The sequence below is a fragment of the Centropristis striata genome, chromosome 21, assembly GCF_030273125.1.
Source record: "Centropristis striata isolate RG_2023a ecotype Rhode Island chromosome 21, C.striata_1.0, whole genome shotgun sequence".
Lineage (NCBI taxonomy): Eukaryota > Metazoa > Chordata > Actinopteri > Perciformes > Serranidae > Centropristis > Centropristis striata.
This window is the reverse complement of record NC_081537.1, coordinates 17,535,250-17,560,013: the sequence shown is the minus strand read 5'-3', so window position 1 is coordinate 17,560,013 and position 24,764 is coordinate 17,535,250. Positions and strand designations below refer to the sequence as shown.

The 24,764-nt window shown below is 38.4% G+C and overlaps 1 protein-coding gene across 4 annotated transcripts; it reads right to left on the bottom strand.

Moving 5' to 3' along the window:
• Positions 1–19,628: 19,628 nt before the first annotated feature.
• On the bottom strand, positions 19,629–23,613 carry fbxl15 (F-box and leucine-rich repeat protein 15). Of its 4 annotated transcripts, none has more exons than XM_059325261.1 (5): positions 23,423–23,613; positions 23,044–23,134; positions 21,430–21,932; positions 21,090–21,315; positions 19,629–20,622 (listed from the first exon to the last, which is right to left on the bottom strand). In XM_059325261.1, the coding sequence occupies exons 1-4, from the start codon at positions 23,446–23,448 to the stop codon at positions 21,126–21,128; spliced, it is 810 nt and encodes a 269-aa protein (XP_059181244.1). In that variant the 5' UTR covers positions 23,449–23,613; the 3' UTR covers positions 19,629–20,622; positions 21,090–21,125. The 4 variants fall into 4 exon arrangements, with proteins under 4 accessions (XP_059181244.1, XP_059181242.1, XP_059181245.1 ...); XM_059325259.1 differs by having other exon boundaries at positions 22,975–23,134; positions 23,423–23,612; XM_059325262.1 differs by having other exon boundaries at positions 23,044–23,131; positions 23,423–23,612.
• Positions 23,614–24,764: the final 1,151 nt, after the last annotated feature.

Genomic DNA, 24,764 nt, shown 5'->3' with positions numbered 1-24,764 from the left:
GCTAGCTGTCTGTTTCCTGCTGCTCCCAGTCTTTGTTCTAAGCTAAGCTAACCCCCTGCAGGCTGTAGCCTTTTATTCAACCGACAGGTATGAGAGTGGTATTGATCTCCTGGCCTAACTTGCGGCATCAAAGCAAATAAGCGTATTTCCCCAAATGTCAAACTGTTCCTTTAAGGGCTGGCAAAATGCTGCATAAACTGTTATAGGATGCAAATGCAAAGGGCTGTGCAATTGTAATAAGATTAAACATTTGTTACATTTATTTTTTTATTCAATGCAATCTTTACACAATGATCGTGATCCAAGAAAATGATCCCAAACAAGGTGAAACCTTTTTGTTGTCTAATTTTTCATAGTTGTCGTATGAAAAACCTGAAACATATCAAGCGTAACAAAAACATGTGTTCCACAGAACAAACCTTTCAGTGTAGTGTGCAACACTTTGCTACAAACACACACATATGTGCAATGAAACAAACACCCACACACTCAAACAGGATTGAGAATATGAGGCTATCAGAGCCTTGCACATTACATTGACTGGTGGAGGTCTTCACTGTTTAAGTGGAGCTGCCTGCTGAGGTTTTCCTCCCCGGCAGCAGGCCTATAAGAGTGGTAAGTGGCGGTGATGAGACACTGTCCCCTGTGCCTCCTTCAGCTGCCATTCCCTTTAAATTGAAACAGAGTCCTGCAAATAAATGCCACATTCTGAGCAGGGAGAACGCCTGAAAGTTGAATTTCATATAAGCACCCGTTGGGGAATTGGCCCCGGCACAGTCTGCTTTATTCGCTCTGCTTTTTGTTATTTATATGATGAAGGAACAGGGCTACGTCAGGGTCATTCAGTGTTCATTTATCTTTTTATGTTGTGTTCTGAGGCAAGCCAGGCTGCCTATAGCGACAAATTCTGCAACATGATTCCCCTCCCCAAGCCTCTGAATATTACAGACAATCTTATTCTGATGTTTTCACCTCTTGGTATCAATGTGCATTAGTGTTCCCCCCTGTTCATTAGCTTTAAATGGTATCTCTCTTTAAGATTAATTGAAGCCGAGATAAAAGAAGATGGCTCCCAAGAGTGGCCCACTGTTTGTTATTCATGTTGGCCTGAAAACGGCAACAGTAAATCCTCTAAGTTGTTGTTAAGCTGGCTGTATTACCATATGTGTGCCATTTCCATGGAGTGACAGACCCCCCCTGGATCAAATGGGGACTATTGATCCTGCAGCACTCCATTTCAAGTTAATTGTGCTTGAAATGAGGTGCACACACTCAAGCATACCTGCATTGGGAAGGCTTTATTTATTTATATTTGTCAGGGAACCCGTGTCAGATAAACAGAAAATATTCAATTCACGTCTTATTCAATTTTGCTCAAAAAGCCAGTTGTGCTGAAGTATGCTCTGAGAGTGGTTGAACCAGATTGAATCAGACTTTGATCCTCAGTAAGACCGGTACTACATGAGACTACAGCCTGCAAGGGAACATGAAGCACGACACAAAAAAGCAGGGGATTGACTGAAATTATACTGGAAGAGCAATGATTTAACCTCATCAGTGGGAAAACCCTCATCAGATTCCGACAATATTCTCACTAACTCTCGTCGGATTCCTCTCAGGGCTTCCCGGCTCTTTCCCCTGCTGGAGACATAAGTAAACCTGGCTGTAATATTTCAGGAGGGGTCAGTTGAAATCTGGCCTCTCCCTGACCCCCATTCCCTCAGACACTAACAAAGCAGGCTCTAAGGTAACCAGGCATGAAGAGCCTGGCAGGACCGAAGAGGCTGCAAGCGCCGGAGTTCCTCAGCAGACGTCCCGCTCAGCCTTCAGCGTGATCATGTGCCAGGTTATGACTTTGAATACACTCCGCACTCGGCCTACAAATCATTTATCTCCCAGCAGCACGGCGGGATGAAAGCAGTGAATCTGTAGTGAAAACGAAGTGGAGGAAATGAAATGTTTTAAATCGGAAACAGATCAAATCTCAGCATATTCTCATGATGCATTATATAACCTCACTAAAGAAGAGCTTATGTGCTGCAGTGTAAAAGAAAATTATATCATAAAAGAATATACATTTGAAGGAAAAACTTTACACTTTTGGGTGAAATTAAATGAAGTGATTTCTAAAAGGTGGGCTGATCACTTACAGTTAAAAGGGGACATATTATGCTTTTCATTATCTTATCTAATATAAATGTGAGTATCTATGTTACAATGTTCATATCAAACATGGCCAAAGAGTCATTTCATGCAGTAAAAGTATGTAAAAGTAATCTACCTCAGATTCCCCATCATGCTGAACACTCTGTTTCCATAGTTTTTCCTACTCTCAGCTCGAGAGTCATCAGCTTTAGGCTGGTTACCCCATGTTTATATTGCATACACTGCTATATGTAACTACAGCCTAAACCTTGGTTGGTAATCTTGGTTGTGTTACTGTGTCATTCCACTGGCACATAACTACATGCTAACATCAAAGAAACCTTTAATCTTGTTTGCTGATGTGTTTTTTTCCCTTTATCATATCACATTCCTACAGTAACATGTTAGATTTTGAAGCTTTTGGTTTTCGAATTTTTTATTAGTGATGTTTCCTGATAGTAAGTGCCACTATACTGGCATTAAAGCCATTCCCCAGGCTGCAATTACAAACCATGGATGTGATGTAACAACTTGATACCAGACCCAAACATGACAAATATTTAGTCCAATGACAATTGCAAGTCCCTTAGTCCCTTAGTTTACTTCTACTTTTGCTTGGCCCAAAGACTTTACATTGAGAGGATGTCACAGATTTTTAAATAGCTTTTCTCAGTGCAAGGAAAGTTTTACGAAAAAATATTTTCATTGATCAAAAATGTGTAAAAGAAAGAGTCATAATTGACCTTGTTTGCAGTTCAAGATGTCCTGTTAACAGTTTTACAGACACTATTGTGGTGTTTGGAAAATGCTTTTTGGGCCACAGGGAGATGTTTTGCTGCAATACCACAAGTGACCACTGGGGAACAAAGAGAAATAGAATTGAAAGCTTTATTGTTATTGTACACGATACAAAGATATTTGGGGTGCTGCGTCTGGTCAGTGCAGTTTAATAAAAATATGAAACAAAACAGACAGCTTTAGTATGCATTCAGTCCTCCCATAATACACATATCACTCACACAGTATACTGTGGTTCTAAAATGAGTAAAATATACATATGTCTCTGTGAAAGTGAGGACAGTAGTCAATGGCAGTGCATATCAGTGCATGGTGCAAATAGGTTGTATTTGGGCTTAGATAATTATTGCACCGGAATTGGAATTGAGGTGTCTATTGTTTATTGTTATTTGCAAGGCTGAGTGGCGTGTCCAGTGCTACAACGCAGCATTTCAGAAAGAGTTTGAATATTGATTCAGCAGCAAAGGACAAACTGAAAAATAAAGTGTTTTTTGAACATTAAAGCATGGAAAATGTTCTAGTAGAAACTAAAAATACAAGTATGAATGTAAAAATGATTATAATAGTTCCCTTTTAAGATAGCTGTGAGGGTAATTCCATATTTTTTACAGCGCAGGCAGCCCCACTGTCAAGGACTGGCAGTGAATATCACTGCTCCCTCCACCGGCCCCGGGGCCACTGCACAGGGAAACAAGCCAGCACAGCACCATTTGTAGAACATACCCCTCCCTCAGTTTGTTTATAAGCCTATTCTTTTTATAATAGTATATATAAATAAGTGAAACTGTGTAATGGATCGCATTAAACAGGCAGGCATATTGAGGCAGGATTTAATTTGCATGCCAGATTAGCTTGCTATTGGCTGGGGCAGTGCCGTAGGGCAGCCTATTCATTAATAGGATCTAGTCTCTTCAAATCCATTAAGTCAATTGAACCCATACATAATCTGATTTCAGAGGCACCATGTAAATGTACTGGTACGCCTGTTCTAGGACAGGCCTTTGCACTCCCTTAAGTGCAATGGTGTGGTGGTATTTGTAGAAGTGAGGGAGCGCTTGTAAGCAAATAAAAAGGCTAGGTAAATAAGAAATAACGTTTGCAAGCATTCAAATCAGATATTCGCCTTCCCTAATCCCATCAACTGTGGTTTTACAACAATTTAATTTTAAGACTAAACCTAAAACCCTCAAAGAAAGCCTATTCTTCAAACACATCATAAGAAACACTTGAGTTGACTCAACGAGCAGCACATAGGTGATTAAAAGCAGGAACTTTTTTATTCTGTTACCTGTCACTGATGGAGGATGGATTCTGTGACTGCAGTGCAAACTGCACCACAGCAGGATCAGGAAAAGCATATGAAACATGTTGTCTCTTTTCCTTATCATTTGTGAAAGCTGGACTGACTTTGTCTATCATAAGGACTAATAAGGAGAAATGTCAGCTGTTCATCAAAGATTTACAGCTACAAAAAGAGGTATTACAGCATACAATCAAAGAATGCAATACTGAGTGATTCCACAAAACCCTGGTAGCATTTTTTTAAAGATTCTGTATGACAAGAATGTTATTTACTTGCCTGTAAAGTGAAGCCAATGTGGAAGTGCCTTAAACCTGCATTGTTTCTAATGGCCAGCAGGGGGTGACTCAACTGGTTACAAAAAGAAGTCTTGTTCAGCATTGTGTTAAAAGATGCCCCAAGGAGTCAGCAGTACTGGTAAGTATATTTTCTTTTAAGTATGTTTTTCACTCGCCAATTAGTATCTAGATTAATATCACAGTTAACATGGACTACAAATGCACCTTGCTGATCATGCTAGCTAGCACTAGCATTAGCTGTTCCTCCTCCCCAGCTTCAAACTCTCACCCAAATATGGTCACAAAAAACTAAAATGTAGTGACTATGTTGATTTGTGTTACAGTACATGTGTAATATCCTGCTTAGGTTCCCCAAAAAGTCCTACATCAGCAACCATTTTGCAATCCTTAAATAACAAATTTAAAGATGACCATGCACAGGATATTTACTTACATATTTACATGGTATAAAAAAGTGCAATCAGTGTGTTCACAGGCTCTGGTATAGAAATAAATATTTATTTTGGTGCAAACAACACGTCTTAAACTCCACATCCACAGATCATCAGAGGCAGTGACTCCCAGCTACGGGGTGATGCAGGGGGGGGGCAAAAATGACCTAAATCCTTGTTTGTGAGGCTGGCTGGTCGGAGCTGAGGAGGGGAACACTGCTGGAGGCACTCAGAAGACAAGGCCCGACATAGTCCAGGTCATGCCTGAGCGACCCCACTAGCCCCAGATTTACACACTGTACACACCCCAGCATCTGGGCCAACAGGGAGCCACACATGCATGCACACACATACACACACAAGCAGCTCACAGATACACACACACACATGCACACGCTGTAGATGTGAGGAGAGGACAGGGACTCACCATGGGGAAATCTATACAGTTTATAATTGGGGGAAGCTACAGAAGGAAGAAGAGAACCATAACAAATCTACACAAGGGTGCATGAGGCTAAATAGACCTGAATGTCTAAAAGAAGACTCAGAAAGTGGGACGATTTCAGGAGAAGAGGTGGTTTGAAGCAGTTCTCTCCATTCAAACAGCCAACGAGCTAAATAGCAAACACACTGTATTGGAATATAACCATTTTTCTGTTCCTCCAGTAAGTTTCTGTTTGTTTTTTCATTCTTGGATAATTTTGGAGAAGATTTTAAGAAAGTAGTTCCTGCTTTCACTTAAAACATACACATTTCTTTCTTTCCTTCCACAAATCCAGCAGCATATGTATTTGACTGGCTATATTTAAATACTGCAAAATCTTAAATAAAGAATCACAGTAGGAGGCAGTTAACTACACCTCACCTGAAGACTCAAAGACTTAATTTACAGTCCTTAAACTGTGCCGCAGTGATTTCTATGTCAGAGGATTTGTCACCTCTGCTGTGAGGTCTTCCTGCTTTTCAAAACACACAATGGTAGAAAAATTAAATCCCTGGAGGAGGATTTAGACACTTATATAACTCCCCAATTATAAAGTTTTTTTTCTTCAAGAAGCCTCAGTGCCCTCCCTTCTGTTTATATGACTCACAAATATCTAATACTGAACTGTGTATAATGCCAGTATGCCCACATGACTGCAGAAAAGGCTCTTTTGCTTTCTGCCCGACTGAGTCAGGCATAATGGGAGGCTTGAAAAGCTGCAAGCTTAAACCAGCGCGGTCTTGACAAAGCCTTGGTGGCTTGCTGGGAGACTGTGCATCCTACAGTAGGAAGTTGCCAAAAAAGTAATTTTCAAGAGCACTCAGCATGGTCTTAAAGCTATCTAATGGAACCACACCCAGACTGGACGTTAAATACCTCACTCCTGCACGGCCAATTTGCTGACAATAACGGAAATGACTGAGTCAGCCACCATAAGATTTAAAAGAAAAGGAAGTATAAATGCAAATAACCATTACACATTTAACATTTCATCTGCAACTGCAAGGAATAAAAAAAGATAATAGAGTCATATATTACGTAGCAAGATGTATGTAGACACCTCAACATTACACCAACATGTGTTGGTTTAACTCCAAATCTGTTCATCAGGGAAGGCTTACCAAAAGTTTTTGGAACAAAGCAGTAGAAATCTTCTCCCATTCAGCCTTAGGGAGCATTAGCGAGATCGGAAATGATGTTTTGGTGAAAAGGCCTGGCATAAACTGGACATTAAAGGGGACATATTGTGCTCATTTTCAGGTTCATATTTGTATTTCAGGTTTCTACTTTGGGTTGACATGCTAAAATGCTTTATTTTTCTCCGTCTAGTGTCTGTCTGAATACAGTCTGTATTCACCCTCTGTCTGAAACGCTGCGTTTAACACCTGTCTCTTTGAGTCCCCACTCCTGAAAAAAGCCCAGTGTGCTCTGATTGGTCGGCAATTCCAGGTTTTCTGCATCATTGCAGCCAGGGAATGACTGCAACGGTACCATAGTGGCATTTTTACCCATATTTTATAACAGAAGTCCTGGTCATGACGGTTCATTTAAAGGTGCAGTTTCTGAATACGGACTGTGTGCATGTCTCAGTGGATTGAGCGTTTTGATACTTTCACAGTATTCATAAACCACCTAAATCCAAAAAAGACATGTAAATCTCACTTTTTACAAACTAATCAGACCATTAAACCTGTCTTCCTCTTATCTAATTTAGCAAAAATGGAAATAATAAAGCAAACAACTGCTTCAGAACTAAAACAACAACATAATTTACACATAACACAGAAATTTTGCATCACTTGATATCTTGTTGAAGTGTGATTGAAAGAGATTAGATGTATTCAAATATATCAAACAAGAGCAAGCTATTATAAAATTGTCTGACCTTATAAACTCACACATTTGTTCTCTACAGTCTGAAATACATCTGACACAGGTAAGAGTAGCTTGTGAAAGGAATGCCTGGTATTTGCCTTTTTAGCCTCGTTCTCTTACAAGACATTTTTTATGATAAACCACGTCGCCATCGAGTCATCGAGAGGTCCCCGTCCCCTCTGATCCCCCTACCTGTCAGCCTCAAACCTCCCCTTCCCCCCTTCTACTTGAATTTCAACCCACCTTGATGTACCTGTTTACTTGTCTGTGGGTGGTCCTGCTGGTACTAAAACAAACTCCCTTCCCCCCACACACACTGGCAGCTCCAGGAATAGAGCACACCCGCTCATATCAGGAAACGGCTAAAGCTGCCTGCTAGTTTTGCAGTTTACAGGTATGAAAGAGGGAGAAAAGGCTCAAGGGTGGGCACACAGGAGGTGGGGATCATTCAGCGAAAAAGTCCCCCAGCCAGGCCTCAGGACCACCTAACCTGTGGCTTCTATTCCTGACCCCATAATGTGTGTGTGGGAGGGGGGATATTACCTTTTCTCCGACAGTGCTTCCCCATATTCCCTGACCCCACAGAGACATTACAGTGGGCAAATATAAAGCAGGGCTTCATGAAGCCTGAGCTTATCTGGGCTCTGAAAGTATGTGAGACATGCCTGGGAACAAAAGGCCGTCTCTCAGCCTGGGAGCAGGCCAAGGGGATCTCTTTCAGCAGCCACAGATTGCCCTGTGTTTTCTTAATTGACAGACCCCGGCCACATTTGATAGAAATGACATGCAGCTGGCAGGGAGCCCCGGCCTTCCAGGTAGACCACCTTTCAGCAGGAAAATTGTCCTCAATCTAGTTCATAAAGAAAGTTCGATGGAGGTCCCTCCGTCGTAAACATATTGTGCTGCGGTGGGTTCAGCTCACTGTGGGTTACACCTGCGTGGGAAAAGTTGCTTGTGGGGTCAGCGTTCCAAAGCCCTCGTCTATACTGATGAACTTAGTGGCAATTATCTCACAAAAACTCCTCGAAAAATATTTCAAATCCTTGCCTCAAGTATATCTAATATTACAGAGAGAGCCATCCCTCAGTGTCTGCTATTACCTAATGACAGCTCCTCTTTTGATCTAACTACAGATGATAAGTGCCTCTTGTTAGCTGTACAGCCGCTAACAGAATGAAAGTCAATGGAAACCACAACAGGCACTGTTTTTTATAAGAATTGCTCTCTTCTTAACTTGATATGGTGCAGCTGCAGCTTTGGACAGCAAGATTACATTATGCAAAAACACTAAATACTATCTGCTGGTCAAAGCTGCTTGAGAAAAAATAAGTGTTTTACTATAAATATTTGTGGTTAATTGTCTTTATCAGCTATGTTTTAATGTGCTCTCCTTCCTTCTTTACTTGTTCAGAATATTATAATTAATATTATACGTACATACAGGTACTTCTCTATGCTTCTTATATGCACTACCGCTCAAAAGGGCTCACTTAGAAATGTCCTTGTATTTTCAAGAAAAGCACAACTTTTTCAAATTAAACTAACATACAGTCTAGACATTGTTAATGTGGTAAATGACTTGAAGCTGGAAATTATTTTCTTATGAAATATCTATTATATATTGTCAGCAACCATCACTCCTGTGTTCCAGTGGTACATGGTGTTAATCCACATTTATAGTGTTGAAAGGCTCATTGATCATTAAAACACCTGAGCATTATGTTAGCACAGCTTAAAACTGTTTTGTGCTGATTTGAGAAGCAATAAATTGATCCTTCCTCAGGCTAGTTGAGTGGTAAAGTTTGAGATTTGTACGAGTTAAAATTATTATTTATACCCTTATTATGTCAATGTCCTTGCCATATTTTTGTATTTTGTCATTTTGTTTGTTTTCATGGAAAACAACAGACATTTTCTGGGTGACCCCAAACTTTTGAGCAGTAGTGTACATGTATGTTATATATACCCTATTGGCTATTTCTTTGGATATCATCATGGTTGATGAAGGAAATTAGCAGCATTATCTAACTTCTTTGTGTCTGAATGCTGTTAGTTTGTGTCTATAATGTTCATGACATTCTTGGGTATCACTAAAATGTGTTGTTTGTTTTGACTGTGGTATTTATTTAGGTTGCATCTATGACTGTAATGGTGCTTCACCTTCCATATAGAAGCATTAATACATAACTGATCACAAAAACAACCTCTAGTAGTCTACAGAGTCAAATCTATAGGTTGTAAAGGTTGAAATTATCATTTGAAAGATCCACATTTAACAATAGGTGCTTATTAATATTTAATATATAACTAATTGTAATAAACTGTGACTGTTTTCAACTGTATATTGACCTCTTTTACACACACACACACTACATACCTACTTGCGGTTATAACATAACCAGACTATTTCTACTATATATAGTTTGTTCTGGTTTCTGCTCACACATATTATAGTTATATTATTATTGTATAGAGTGGAATTTGCATATTGCTTTGTTTGTGAGTGTGTGTGTGTGTGTGTGTGTGTGTGTGTGCGTGTGTGTGAGTGTGTGCGTGTGTGTGTGTGTGTGTGTGTGTGTGTGTATGTTATGTACTATCTCTTTTATTTCTCTATATGCAAATGTACTCTTGGCTGTGTAGATACTAAACTGCATGTTGTTACTATGTGCAATGACAATAAAGTTGAATCTAATCTGGTTGCTGGATTACAGTTTATAGGTGAGGGTAGATAAAGCTATATGTTCCCTTTTTCCCAGTCTGGGGAAAGCATGTCCTCAGCTGGCCACATACAGTAGTGCACCCTCATTTTTAAAAATAGCCCTGTCAATCAATCCTGAGAGCTGTGACCTTACCCAAGCCCCAAATTTAACCTCCAATAAAATTTAAAGATGATAGCTGCTGATGTTTAGGGATATTTTAGTATTTTATCTGATAAAGTTATTGTTTAACATTATATTATGATTCATTTCTATGCTTTTTTACAGCTCTTGGGTTGTTTTAAATCGCTATTTAGGGTGAAATCTTTAATCTGATACACTTTAGTAATTTTAATTTGTGATTTTCTTATCACATTTCAGTCTAAGTAAGAGTGATTTCTCCTAGATATCTCATGTTGTTTGTCTGTTATTGCTCCCTAATATTTCAACATATATGTGCTGTATGATCACAGCACCTCTTAGCTGTGGAATAAAGATCACATCACTCTCAAAACAGATTATTAAATTCCCTTTGAAAAGTGTTTTATGATGCTTGAATGGTTTCTATTAATATATTATATTATTATTATTATTATTATAATATATATATATATAATAATTAGTATTATATTATTATTAATCTGATAATATAATTAATAACTGTGGTCATCATTTATTGTACTTGAACTTAACAAGACTACCAGATTTAAAAGGTTACAGAAGTCACTGGAAACAAACACTGATTCTATTCAATTTGAATCTAAATTAGCCCAGTTTGATACATTTGCATCCACAGATACAGTCACAGGTTTAGTCCTGAAAAATGCAAATGAATCCCAGCGATGTGCCAGTAACCACAAACAACAACATAAACTGCCAAAATGCCTTTGTCACATCGCATATTGTCAAAATCTCTTGTGTACATTTAGATGTTGGGCATCCCAAAGGCCTGAACTCCACAGAGAATAAAAAGAGGCCATATGGCATCCATGTCTCAAGCCCCCCGTGATCCACCCAGGCTGAGTTCCCATCCGGTGTAGAAAAAAAGGATTTCAGGGTGCCAAACAGTGTTGGTCCCCTGTGGATATTAGTGGGCCATGGAAGATAAGAAACTAGCCATCCTAGACAGCCAGTTCCATCAGCAGATAAGAGCAGAAAAGGCCCCTCAGCTACACCTGAACCTCCACTGATCCACTTCAGGCCTGATGTTCTGCCACTTTACAGCAGTTATCCAACTCCACAGTTTAAGTTTTTCATTTATTTTAGCTTGAATAGTAGTATTTTATTAATATAAATATATATTTCCCAGGGTGTTGTTGAGAACACTCTGAGCTTCCTTTCTCCGTGGGTGTCAACATAAAATATCACATATACATATACATACATGCTGGGCCTTTGTTTAGGTATATGATGCATTCATTCCAAAGCCAAAGCATCCAGTTTCACTTAAATTTTAACATTCCTAATAAAAACTGTTTCCTCAATTTTTAGTAAAGCAACACAAGCTTAATGTTTCGGATTAAAATCAGCTAACTTGTATGTGCTGAATCTGGCAATGTGGAGGACATTGGGTATTTTGTTGTAGATGACTTATTGCCTTGTCTATAAGGGATTGTTTATGGTTTTGAAAAAAATGGCATCAGTATGTGCTTTCCCATTAATGTTCATTAACTGTTCACAAATACCAGGAAAATGTCTATCTCAGTAATGGTCTACAGACAGCTGAAACATTCTCATATTATTAATGATTTCATTTTTATTTTATTTTATTTTTTCCACTTTCCACTGCTTTTTGTGTTTCTGTAATCATAGTTGAAGTGTCATGCTTTTTTTAAGACATCATTGTTTTGTATTACAGTAAGAGTGGGTAGCATCACACAAGAGATTCAATTGTCTCATTGATCTGTTGACACTATTTAGGATGCATCTCTGGCAATTAGATCACAAGTGTACAGCAAGTAAATAGAGTGTAAACGACCACCAAGACAAATTGTGATCCGATCACACAAACCACATGCTGAGGTGGTCTGGGACACATTTGTCCACATATCTTTTGTAGAATAAATGCTAATGCATCATAATGCATCCCTGACAAAGACAAGAGAATAAATCATCAATGCAGGACATGGTAATTCTTTTGGTTACGGTGCACCAACACTCTATAACTTGCTTTGTTGGATGAAGTGTAATATAACGGTCCATTGTGGAAGAAGATGTGTTGGATTCTGCTCACAGTGATATCTACAGTTGCACCAACATGGCCTCTAATATGACTAGCGAGAGTGAGGATGTAAAAACTGTGCGAAGGGACCTTTGACCTTCTGGTGTGACATATGGCAACATTGTCTTGGCAATTCACTTAGAAACACAGTTTAAAACAAAGTGTAAAAGCCTTTGTTTAACTAAGTAAGTTAAGTAATTAACTTACACTTTAAATAACAGTCCAACTACTTCTATCATTTACATGCCAACTACTGCACACTACTACTTCATCTCTTTCTTTTAAACTTAAATTTCCATCATAACCACTATTTCAGCTCCTTTCAGAATTTGTATTTTAGTTATTTTAGCCCTTTATGGTATGATTTAAAAATGCTTTTGGAAGCAGCAACACACCATTTTATCTTCTGCGATCTGAAACTCAACACTCCAAGGACTCTCACTGTAAAATACTCAGAGATATGAAAACTTAAGGTCATCTGATAACTACTGAATAAGCCCTGAAACAATGGATTACTCAGAGAAAATATCACCATTGAGCTCATGCAACACGTCATCAGGTTGGGACCAAAAATATGATAATTTAGCTTTCACATGTTTGAGCTGAGCTGAGTAAAACTCTCCTTGCTTGCACACTGACATGCTCCAGCTTATAGATGAAACTCCTCTCCTCTGCTGCCTTTCTGCACAGAGAAGGACATTTTTAGGCAAAAGACGGGTCACAACTTCCCTCCCCTGCTCTATAGATGCTGGTCGGTTAATGAAGTAACAACAAATTGGGCCGCAGGCTAATTTGGAGTGGCATTTCCTGGCCCCTCTTGGCCCATAGAGATGTGTTTCATTTTCTCTTATCAGTGATTCAGTCATGTGGATTTACGCATGGACGCCTCTGTCTCCCCCGATCGCTGTGCTAATGGAAACTTCGTTAATGTCATTAATCTACGGGCAGAGACATGTACTAAACACATATTTTGCTGTTTGTTCTCCATTTGTCAAACAACAGGAGCTTCCTTTGTATCGAAATGAGGCAGCACGGAAGAAATGAGACAAAGGAAGCAACTATTGGTTCAGATTATTTCACAAGTTCAGGTGACAATCTGTTTCAAACATGTGGACTATGTCCCACTACAAAGGATCATATTCACTACATCCACAAACATTAATAGTCTATATTTAAATTGTACAAGTAAGGAGCATGATGCAAACCTCTACCCACTGTGCAGTGAATTTCAGAGTTGCCTTTCTTTGTCTTAAACCAGATCTTAATCTTCATGCAAAGTAAATGATGAGGCAGCCTCCAGCATCTTTCAGTGTCCACCAAGCATAACAAGATGTGATCTGTGATTACGACAGAACGCTGAACTCTGATCTCTGCTGGCTGGAGGACACAAGTTCAACACAGTTACTTACAATTTAGCGGCCCAGATCACTGAGGGCAAAATGCTCCTGCCAGGACGAATCCTCGTCATGCTTATTGTATACATATTCTCTATTAGGTAAATCAGTGTGTTTATATTGCAGGCAAATTGAGCGTATAGCTGCAAAAATGTGGCCTCTGGGTGCTCAGGATTGTGCTGGAACCGAGCCTGCGCGTCAGGAGGCTTGAGGTCGGAGGAGGAGACTGACAGGAGGAAGGTCACTGCGTCAATAGCAAGTTTAAAGGCTGAAGAAGTGGAAGCTTTTTAAAGCAACATAATTTGACTTGTAAATAAAAAGTGAATCTTTAAAGGTCCCACATTGTAAATAGTGAGATTTCCATGTCTTTTTTTTATTATAAAGCAGGTCTAGGTGCTATATAAATACAGTTAAAGTATTAAAATGTTCAATCCATTTAATCTGTTTTGAACATGTCGTGATGTGCAGTGGGCTGCCAAAACCAAAAAGGTACTAATAAAAGTCTTCATATATATATTACATTATTATTTGATTCATTAACATATACATTTTTATACTTTCCTGTACCCCAGTGACAAGTTGTTATAATATCAAAACAGCATTTCAATAGTAAAATAAAGAAATAGTCCAGTGAGAAAGACTTTTTTTGCCAGTTACTTTTCTCACAAATAACAGTATTCTTATTGGCGGTCCGGGTAGTTTTTGCAACCGGCACGCGCATGCATTGTCAATGTTTGTATCCAAATAATGTAGAAAGTGCAGTTCCAGTCATTCCCTGGCTGCAATGAAGGTGCAGAGATGTTGAGAGCACAGATGACCCAGTATGAGGGTGAAGACAGGTATTTTCAGACAGGAATAAAATGTGCTTTTTGAACATTAGGGGATAGTTTAGATTTTTTTTTAAGCAGGGTTGTATAAGGTATTATCCAGTCACTGTATTATCTACAGTAGATGGCTGTCAGCATACTCCCAGTTCAGAGAAGCAAACAGAAGCTAAGCATTGTACTGCTACAAAACGTATTTTAGCCACAATATCAGTTAACAAAAAATCAATATCAGTTTAAGTTGATATGTTGTTATATGTAGAATATTCGTATCACTTTACTTTACTGTAAACTTAAATATTACGATCACAGAAAATTTTACTTTGCAATAGTTGGTTGTTTTTCCAATTGTGTGGCTTTAGTGAATCTAAAGTAACCCTTTAAAACACTCATATTTACAATATTAGAGATGCAACTGATGATTATTCTCATTATTTGCTATATTTGATCAATATGTTTATTATGTAAACAATAAAATGCTCCATCACAAGTTCACAGAGCACAATGTGACAATTAGAATATTTAGTTTTGTCTAGTCTCTAACGGTCAAAAGACAAAATATTCAATAAACAACAACTTATAATGAAGAAAAGCAGCTTATCACATCTAAGGTGTTGGAACCAATACATGTTTGATATTTTTTGCTTAACAAATTACTTAAATGATAAATAAATTGACAAAATTGATGATAAATATTGTTCTAATTAACTGATTAACTTGTTGTTTCAGCACTGTAGCAAAGGGGGATTGCCATCTGACAAACAGCCACAACAAGGACAGCAGGATTTAGTAAAACAAACACAAAAAAAAGAACTGGGCCAACACATTCTTCACCCGAGCTTTGAATAGTTGTGAGTCACATGATGCCATGATGCTCTGTTCATTCATAAACTATGTGAGTAACTCGCGGGGCCAGAGCTAGCTGACCGTGTGTTTCCTGTCCAGGCTGAGGTTTTAGGAGTGCAGTAATTAGGAAGATGCTAATGGCTCTGACAGTTCTGAGTCCGAGGAAAGCTTCAAATGTCGCTTCAATTAGACGGCATCCTGAAGACGTCTTGTGTGGCACCTTCATTCATTCTACTCAGGAAACACAACTGTGCTCAGCCTGAATCTCCACATAATAGTCCTTTTTTTTCATTAAAGCCTCCCATCCATGACACACATATGAACCCTGAAGAGCTAGTTTGATCATCAGAATCTTCCTAAATTGAGACCCTTACAGTATAGCTCACCAGATTTTCAAAATACATGTTTATTCATGCCGGTGTTAAAATCCAACATTATTTCTTGCTTGGTTGATCGACATTTTGATGGCCACGCTCACAAAGCCACTTTAATGTTGTCATTAGTTATGCTTCTCTGGTGGCCAAAGGATGGATCCCTAATTCGCAGGATCCAATAAGGTTGTATATGAATGGTTGGAGGAGATAAACTACATCAAATAAAGACTCATTCAGTGATGGAAGACGAAAGGAAAAGTCTGTTAATTAAAAATATGAAAATGAACAAAATCTCTGACACAGTTTTGGGCCCATCTGAACAGCCACAGTAATTCTCTCTCCACCTTATATGAACCTCATTTAATTAACAGGAAGCTGAAAAAAATGGCCTAAACCAATTTCTGATTATTTTCTTGAGCAGGATTTGTTTTTTTTTTATAACAAAAATAACATTTTGCTCTCATATAAATAACTAGGGAAACAAATAGATCATTCTTTATTATTCAGTTGGTTAATGTAACATTAAAATTGTTCCCAAATGTATGTTCTTGGTATATATAAAATGTGTTTTATTTAAAGGTTGTCTGAGGTAAAATTAACATTCAAGTCTTGTTTTACTGCGATGCTTTGTGACAGAAGACAAATGGTGGTTGACCTGTAGATATAAGGTCATCAGCTAGTAGAGAAAGTAGAAAAAAGCTTTAGAAACACTAAATTGCCATAATGTTGTGTTAATATTAAAGCAAGTACAAGGAGTTTTTAACAAGTGAAACAATTATGCCACTATATGACCTATATAAGCAAACAAGACAATGAGAAAGAAATTTAGCTTCTGTTTAAGTCTTCCTAACGGTTGATTTTCAGACAAAATTTCATCGAACAATTTATGATATGCAGACCAGAATAGCTTATGTTCAGATTTTTCCAGAGCGATCAACCCCGACAACATGTAGCGAAAGGTTAATCTTAATGCAAACAGTGTGTGTTAAACACCGTGTTTTACGGGAGCGCACTGCATTTTAAAAGGCATGGTTTCACTACCTCTTTTGTCCGCAGGGGGGCGCAAAAAACAACACAAAATGAAAGTTGCTTATAGTTACTTTAATGGAAAAAAGACCAAAATATTCTGCATATTGTGCTAGAGTAAACCTACAACTCTGATTCCAAAGAAGATGGGACACTAAAACTTCATAGATTTTATATAATACAACAACTTCTAGTGGCTACAGTTGTGCATGTTTAGCATGTGGCTAAGACACAAATTAAATTACATCAGTTTTAAAAAAATGGTGTAACCTTGGTCTACCCTTACCCCTACCCATTCCCAAGCAGGTGGGTTTTTAGAGGTTAGCTATTTTATCATCTTTGTACAGTTTATAATAATATCACACAATTTCAGAGTATCCCATTCTATTTTATTTATATTTAAGAAAACTTATTTGGAACCAGGGTTGTAACAGGAACAAAGCTGTGGCTGTAGTAACCCTTACCAGCTACTTTAATCAAAACAGCAAACAGCTGGAATCATTTGTTTGGCAAAACAAACCAGAACTGCCTATTTAAAGTGTTAATAAATATATGTTTTATATAGATTATTAATAATGCTGGGGAGGGCCTTGCTTTTTATAAAATTAAATATAGGATCCAACGCCTTTCCCCACCCCAACAACATTCACACAGACTCTTGCACACTTGAAGTAAAACAGTAAATGTTATTAGTTACACCTGTGCTTTCTTGTACTTTGACTCAAAATGTTTGCCATGAAAAAAAAGACATGTTTTCAGAAGGATTGCAGTGCTCTTGTTATGTGAACCAGCCGCCACAACACACATGAATGAGCCTCACAAGCCTCTGAACAGCATCAGCAAGTTACTCTGTCATAAAGGACTTTAACAGCAGCCGGAGATTAAACTTAGATTTATTCTTTGCTTTAATATATTATAAACTGCCAGGGGCTAAAACTGCATACTGAATAAAATGGACCAACTTCATTGTTGTGCCTTGGTATAAAATGATCAGTTGCTATTGATCAATAATTTAGACAAGTGCCAGATTATTGACAGGAAGACAAAATATGTTATGCCGGCTATGTTTGAGAAATCCCCCCATACACTCAATCACTGGAACAGAAATTGCTCCATGGTATATAATAACGCAGCTATGTTTCTTTCCCCCCCTGCAGATCAATGCTAATTGAGGTCCTACATGATGAATGGAGTCTGAGACGTTTTTAACCCACTGACTGCTGAGCAGCAACAGGGACAGGCCACTGAACACTGAAGATGTTATTTATACTAATTATTAAACAGATGAGAGAAGTTATTTTGTATTTCAGTAGGTGTATCTTCATTTAAATGTCCTTTCAATGCTATTTGAAACAAGGACAATGTCTTTCTTGCATAGTGAGGAAAAAAGTCATGAAACTGACTTAAATTCTTCCTCAAACTGTGTGGAAAAAACTGGTAAAATTCTGTAAATATGGATCTACTGCATGATCTGCAGCGTGAGTTGCTTTACGGATTGAAATTTCAAGATTTACTTTATAACTAATGACACTGTGATGTCTCCTCGGAGGCACAGCGGTACAATATGATGATCAGCACAGCAAACAGAAGGATGCTGGTCGATCCCTGAAGCCCTCCAAACACAACTCTCTGTTGGTGCAAATTCAGCTTTGTGGACAGCACGCAGCAGATGGGGTAAACCATGCCATCAAGTGGAAAATAGACCTGTTGTGCTGTCACAGAGGCAAGTTACAATATAGTCTGCCAATCGGACCACAAGAGGAAACTGTGAGAGGGATTTTTAACACATAGCAACAAGGGGAAGCATTAATTCTTATTGTGCATTCACTGCATCAAGTGTTAACAAGATCGTAAAGCTGTTTATCTTCACAATCTGCTGAACATCAGACTTTTTCTCTAGATCTTCGAGGAAAAAGGATCCCTGGCCTTTTTAAATACACCTGACAGTGTTCTGACATATTTAACATTGCAAATTATCTCTTTTCCTGAAGAGTTTAGAAGTCATGCAGCATTTCAAACAGAATTCACACACAGATCCTGACTGACTGCTGCCACCTTGTGTCACTTTGAGACACAACACAGCTGTGCATTAAAGAGGTGAAGCCCATATTTACCTCCACCACTGCAAGGCTTTGACAGTATCCTTTCGTGCTTGACAATCAATGGAATAATAAGACGTGCATCCTGTTATTCAGAGGAGGTTACAGATGTGGGTCTATTTATTCTTTCTTCATTGATTAAAAAGTTGAAATAAGACGTTGGCCTGGGTCATGTGCATTTTTATACACTAGCGCTCAAAAGTTTGGGGTCACCCAGAAAATGTGTTTTCCATGAGAACAAACTGTTTTATTCATGAAATCAGTTACAAAATGAATGGTAAATATAGTTAAGACATTGACAATGATTTCTTCGCTAAAACCTTAATATTTAAAGTGACCTGGCAAGCTTTGTTTATACACGTGCAAGTTTAAAATTGGATGTTTTGATACAACTTTTTTTTTTTAAATGCGGCCCCCTATATAATTAAACTTATCAAAAGATTTTCTAATTATTTGGATTCCTCATTTACCATGGAGGCAGAAGAAATCAAGGTAACATGGGGTGAGTAGTAACTGATCAAACAGTCATTTTGGGGGTGAAGTGTTTCCTTATCAATATAACTTTTGCTACAAGTTATATAAAATCAGTTTTGGTGGGTAATGTTTTGAGCACCACGGAAATCTCTTCCCTCATGTAACCTTCAATTAAAAACTACTTGGGGAAGGAAAAAAAAGAGACCGGTGTCCGACCTGTACTTTCAAATATCCTGAATTGAAGTATTGGAATCAGCATTAGGAGAGAAAAGTTAGATTGTGCATCATTACATAACATCACAGCCTTTTTATGAAGTGAGAAGTGACAACAGAAACTCCTGATGGGATTTTTTTCAATTTAATGTCTTACATTATTTCATATACTGTATTAGGACAACAGTATTTCAACAACGGTACTTTTTACAAAACTCATTTCAAGGGTTTAATGGGAAACAGTCATAATAAAATTGCTATACTTATTTCAAACATGTACTAGTATGCCTTAATTATTAACAATATTAATTAAAGGGTAGTTTCACCCATGTCACAAGAACATTAATACACATTTTCCCATTAATCTCTGGTGGTATAAACCATGCAGATAGTTTGTATCACTGTGAGCAACAAAGCTGGTCAACAGTTTTCATTTTGACTAGTTAAAAAACTGTCGACAGTGAGGTCTGTGCATAATCCTGAGGAGGAGCCATGACTTTGTTTCTGGAAGACACAGGGTCAGCACCACTAAAAGACTGCGTTCACCTTCATCGTGTTGCGGTGGCAGCAGAAGTCTCAGTAGCGGAAATAAAATAGCAAATAAAAGCATTAGTGAGAAGATGTTTTCATGTGATTTTGGGTGAATTGATCCTTTAAACCGGCACATACATGCAAAATGAAATGTTTAATTAAACTCAAACATTTTTTAATGTTTCTAAATGAAACATAAGTGAAACGTTTATGAAAATGTCATACGCACAGAGTAAAATATGTCCTTTGTTTAAAAACATACAAAACGATACACTGTACTAGAATTGTTTTTCGAAAAAGCCACATTTTTACAACACTCAATGACTAACAAATAGTGCAGTGACATAATTAGGACATGAGGCAGCAATTCTAACAAGTACATGGCTTTCTTCAGTCATTTTCAAATGAAAAAACTTATTTAAATTCCATTTTAAATATGCATCTTTTATCACATTCAAGTGAGGTTTTTTTGTCCACATTTTTTTTTAACTTGTGTAAAACATCCAGGTGTTCTTGGATTGTCCTGATGTTTCTTATAGTAACTCACGTGCACATGTGATGCAGCTGACAAACTCTGCATTTATGACGACACCTGCAACAAAGGAAAGGAAATGTTGATTACAACCGACTATCACCACCAGTAGAGCTACAAATATTATCAATTAGCTATCAACTATTTAAAGAAAGTTGAAATTCTCTAATTCCAGAATCTTAAATGTGAAAACTTTCGGGTTTCCTTTCTCCTCTGTGACAGTAAACTGAATATCTTTGAGTTGTGGGCAAAACAAAACATCTTCTTGGGTTTTGGGAAACACTGATTGACATTTTTCACCATTTTCTGGCATTTTATAGACCAGACAACAAATTCATTAATCAAGAAATCGACACAGATTGATAAACAATGAAAATAATCGCTAGTTGCAGCCACAACCACCAGCAACTACTGAAAATAGACTAGTAATAAATTCACATTTGTAGCCCTGTGTGAGTATTTGACAGACATTTGGACATAAACATGTCAGAAGCTCATACAGCTGATATACAGCTCATATAACGTACCTGTGTGCACATGTTTGACAGATAATGGCCCTTTGATTATATCTGGAGATTGATAAAGGGAGCAAACCCCAGCACGTCCTGAAGAAGCACCAGAGCCCTCTGTAAAGGCGGTTCAACATCTATCACTACGTTGCGTTTCCGTAGAGGATCCAGACTGGACTCTGTCACATTGTGACAGTGATTCACCTTCAGGCCCTGCAGCTTCGGGCAGTACTCTGCCAGAGTCCTGTGAGGACAGCATGCAGAGGATCTTATGGATGAGTACACAAGTGAGGTGGCGCATGTGAAAGTGTGAACACAAATTTAACTGGATTACACTTGAAAGTAAGATAACATGTACCTGATCGACTGGTTCCTGACTCGCAGGCAACCTGTCAGGTCCAGCTGCTCCAGGCCCCTGCAGTTCTTGGCCACCTCCTCCACCGACTCATCAGTGACGTTGGCGTTGACTGCCAAAGATAGAGACCTCAACTTCAAACACTTCTTGGCCAGGTAGCAGATGGCGTCGTCCTTGAGCTGGCGGCAGGCGGTGAGGTCGATCGACTGCAGCCCCCCGCAGTGGTCAGCCAGGCTGCGCAGGGACAGGCTGTCCACCCACTCGCAGTGCGCCAGGCCAAGGTGCTGGAGGTGCATGCAGCTCAAGGACACTGCCACCAGGGAGTGGCGGGTCAGCCAAACACACCCGCTCATGTCTACTCTCTGCAGGTGCTGGTTCTGGCCGATAACTGGCAGCAGCTCCTTGTCTGTCACCCAGTCCGAACAGCTCTGAAGAGACAGGCTGTGGAGAACTTTGTTGTCCTTTAACATCGAGCAAAATGCTTCCTTGGGAACTGATGGTCCAATCTGGAAATATCAGAGCAGATTGTAGCGGTGGGCGATATGGCCAGAAGCTCTCATCACATACGATTTTTCCCTGATACAGGGGTAAATATACTGCAATATTTTGGGATTTATTGTGTTTAGCAGTATAACCATTCTGAACTGAGACTGAAAAATTGTGACCCAACGTCCACAGATCTCAATCTTTCATGTTACGGTCTGGGGAACATATTCGGGATATCACCAGCCTTAAGACGCTGTGGATGGACAGAGACCTCAGCAGAAGCCATAAGAAGACAGGAGGGTGGGTCAAGGTGCTTGTAAGCACCAGGTGATGTAACACCAGACACATCACCGTTAAATTAAAGCAGCTATAAGCCAGATATTGAAGTGTTAGCTGTTAGTTTTTCTCCATATTATCAGCAGTTCACACGTGCTTTAATTTATATTATTTACATCCCATCATTGTTGATGGACATAGCGACTAACATCGCCAACTCTGTCATCGCAGATGTCAAGTGTGTGACTTAAGCGGATTTATTATGCCTAAATCAAAATAAAATGTGACTTACGAATTTTTTTGAACATGCCTTTGTGACTTAAGCAAGATATGGTAACACTTTATTTTGAAGGTGTCTACATAAGAGTGACATGAGCGTGTCATAAACATGACATGGGATGTGTCATGATCATTAATGACACTTTGAAGTAACATTAATGCTCATGATACTTGTCATGTCATGTTTCTGACAGGCTTGTGTGACTCTTATGTAGACACCTTCAAAATAAAGTGTTACCATATCTTGCTTAAGTCACAAAGGCATGTTCAAAAAATTGCCTAAGTCATTTATTTCTCTTAAGTTACATAATTTACACACAGTGTTATTACTATGGCAATAGCCATCCTTTGTTACATCCTTTTTTGAGTGAACTGATCAATAAATGTCGTATGTTACACTTCTGGTGAAGTTTTTTGTGTTTCCTGCAAAACTTGAAAAATGAGTAATTCGATTATTAACAGGGTGACGATAAATGGCTATTAAAAGTTTCAGTCATCAGGACTTACCGAGGACAGATCAAAAGTCCTGCAGTTGGCAAGATACACCTGGATGAGGCTGTGGAAATGCTTGCTCACCCTCTGCAGGCTGACAAGATGCTGCAGCGGCAAATGGCACAGAATATGTGGAACAAGTACATCTTCCCAGGGCAAGTCCAACAGACATCTGCTGGAGAAATACAACGCTGGTTTTTACAGCTGGACTTTGACACTGCCTCTCAACGAAAACAAACACATTTGTAACAAACACACATGTAAGCAGGCGCTTTATAAAGGAGGAGTCATGTCATTAGTATAATATAGCCACAAACGACGTTTAATATAATTAAAGTCAGCAGCCAGCTCCCTCGGTGACATGGTTGTTGTTGCTATCGCTGTTAGCCGAGACGCTAGCATGCCGGGGCCACCAGTCCAGCTGCTGTTTAAACGCAAAACTCCCTTTTTAAAAGGCACTTACGTTCGCATCTTAGCCTCTTCACCCATTCTGAGTCAGATATGTTATACAGAGCTTTCAAGGACGTGTCGTTCTTCACATTGATGCCAAAATATCGTATTTTCATTTAGCATCTTGCAAATCGTTTGAGGTGTAACCCAAACCTAATGCTGCTTTCAGGGATTGTCGGAAAAAATAAATTGAATTCCGAACAGCAAATGAATTATGAAACAACGTTAAAAATTCTACCAAATTTGGATTTTAAGGAAAACAAAAGCTTATCTTTTATAGTTAAAGTGATAACCACATACGTACATACTTTTATAGATGCTTTGCAGACTATTATTTATAATTCCGTTGTGTTGGTAAACTACAAAGTAGCACAATTATGCGCCACGGGACTTGTCAACTAAAACAACAAGAATCAACACCCTTTAAGGGAGTATATTTGTTGTTTTTTTACTATTAAATATATGCCTTAAATCGCAAAGAGGTCGTATTTAAGTGACTTGTTTGTACTGTCTATGCTTGGAACCGAATGCAATCGAGAATTATTGCGTTTACGAGGAGCAGTGAACGCTGCGGTTATAATTTTCCGGGTTTACGTCAATGATCATGTTAAAGCAATTTACATATTTGCTATAACGATTAATATCTATTTCAAATCGTTTATATAGTCCCTATTGTCTTATAAGCATGGATTTACCAGCATTGTTTGGTTTCATGTTGATTTTTAAAAATCCCTTAATGACAAAACAACATAAATCTTGTATACCTGTCCTCACAAGCAAAACATTTAGATAATTAATGTAAGAATTCCACGGTTTTCTCTTAATTTTAAACTTCCATCCATAAGTATCATTTCTAAATAGGGGTGCAACTAACGATTTTTGTTGTTGTTGTTGTTGTTGTTGTTGCATTATTTATTCTGTCAGATTTTTGTATTTTTACTGATTAATCTATGGATCTTTAAAATGTCAGGAAATAGTGATCATGGAAAAAGTGAAAAATGTCCGTCCCATGTCTTTAAATGACTTGTTTTGTGAGTTTAAACCCAGATATTGACTATAATATGATTTTTTTTTTTTTAAAGAGAGATAAATGCACAGACTTTGCATATTTGAGAGGCTGAAAACAGGATTTTCTACCTTTTTTGCAGGAAAAATGATTTTAATGATTAAGTGATTATCAAATAGGACTAGTCGACTAATCGATTAGTTGACTTATTTCTGCAGCTCTGGTTCTAAAAATGGAAAAGACAAAGCCAAAATCTGTCACCCTCAAATGTTTATTTTTAATATTTAATTTCCCAATTGCCAATTAGCTGTCACCACATTACCCTCTTCTTTTTTTTTCTCCCTGGGAC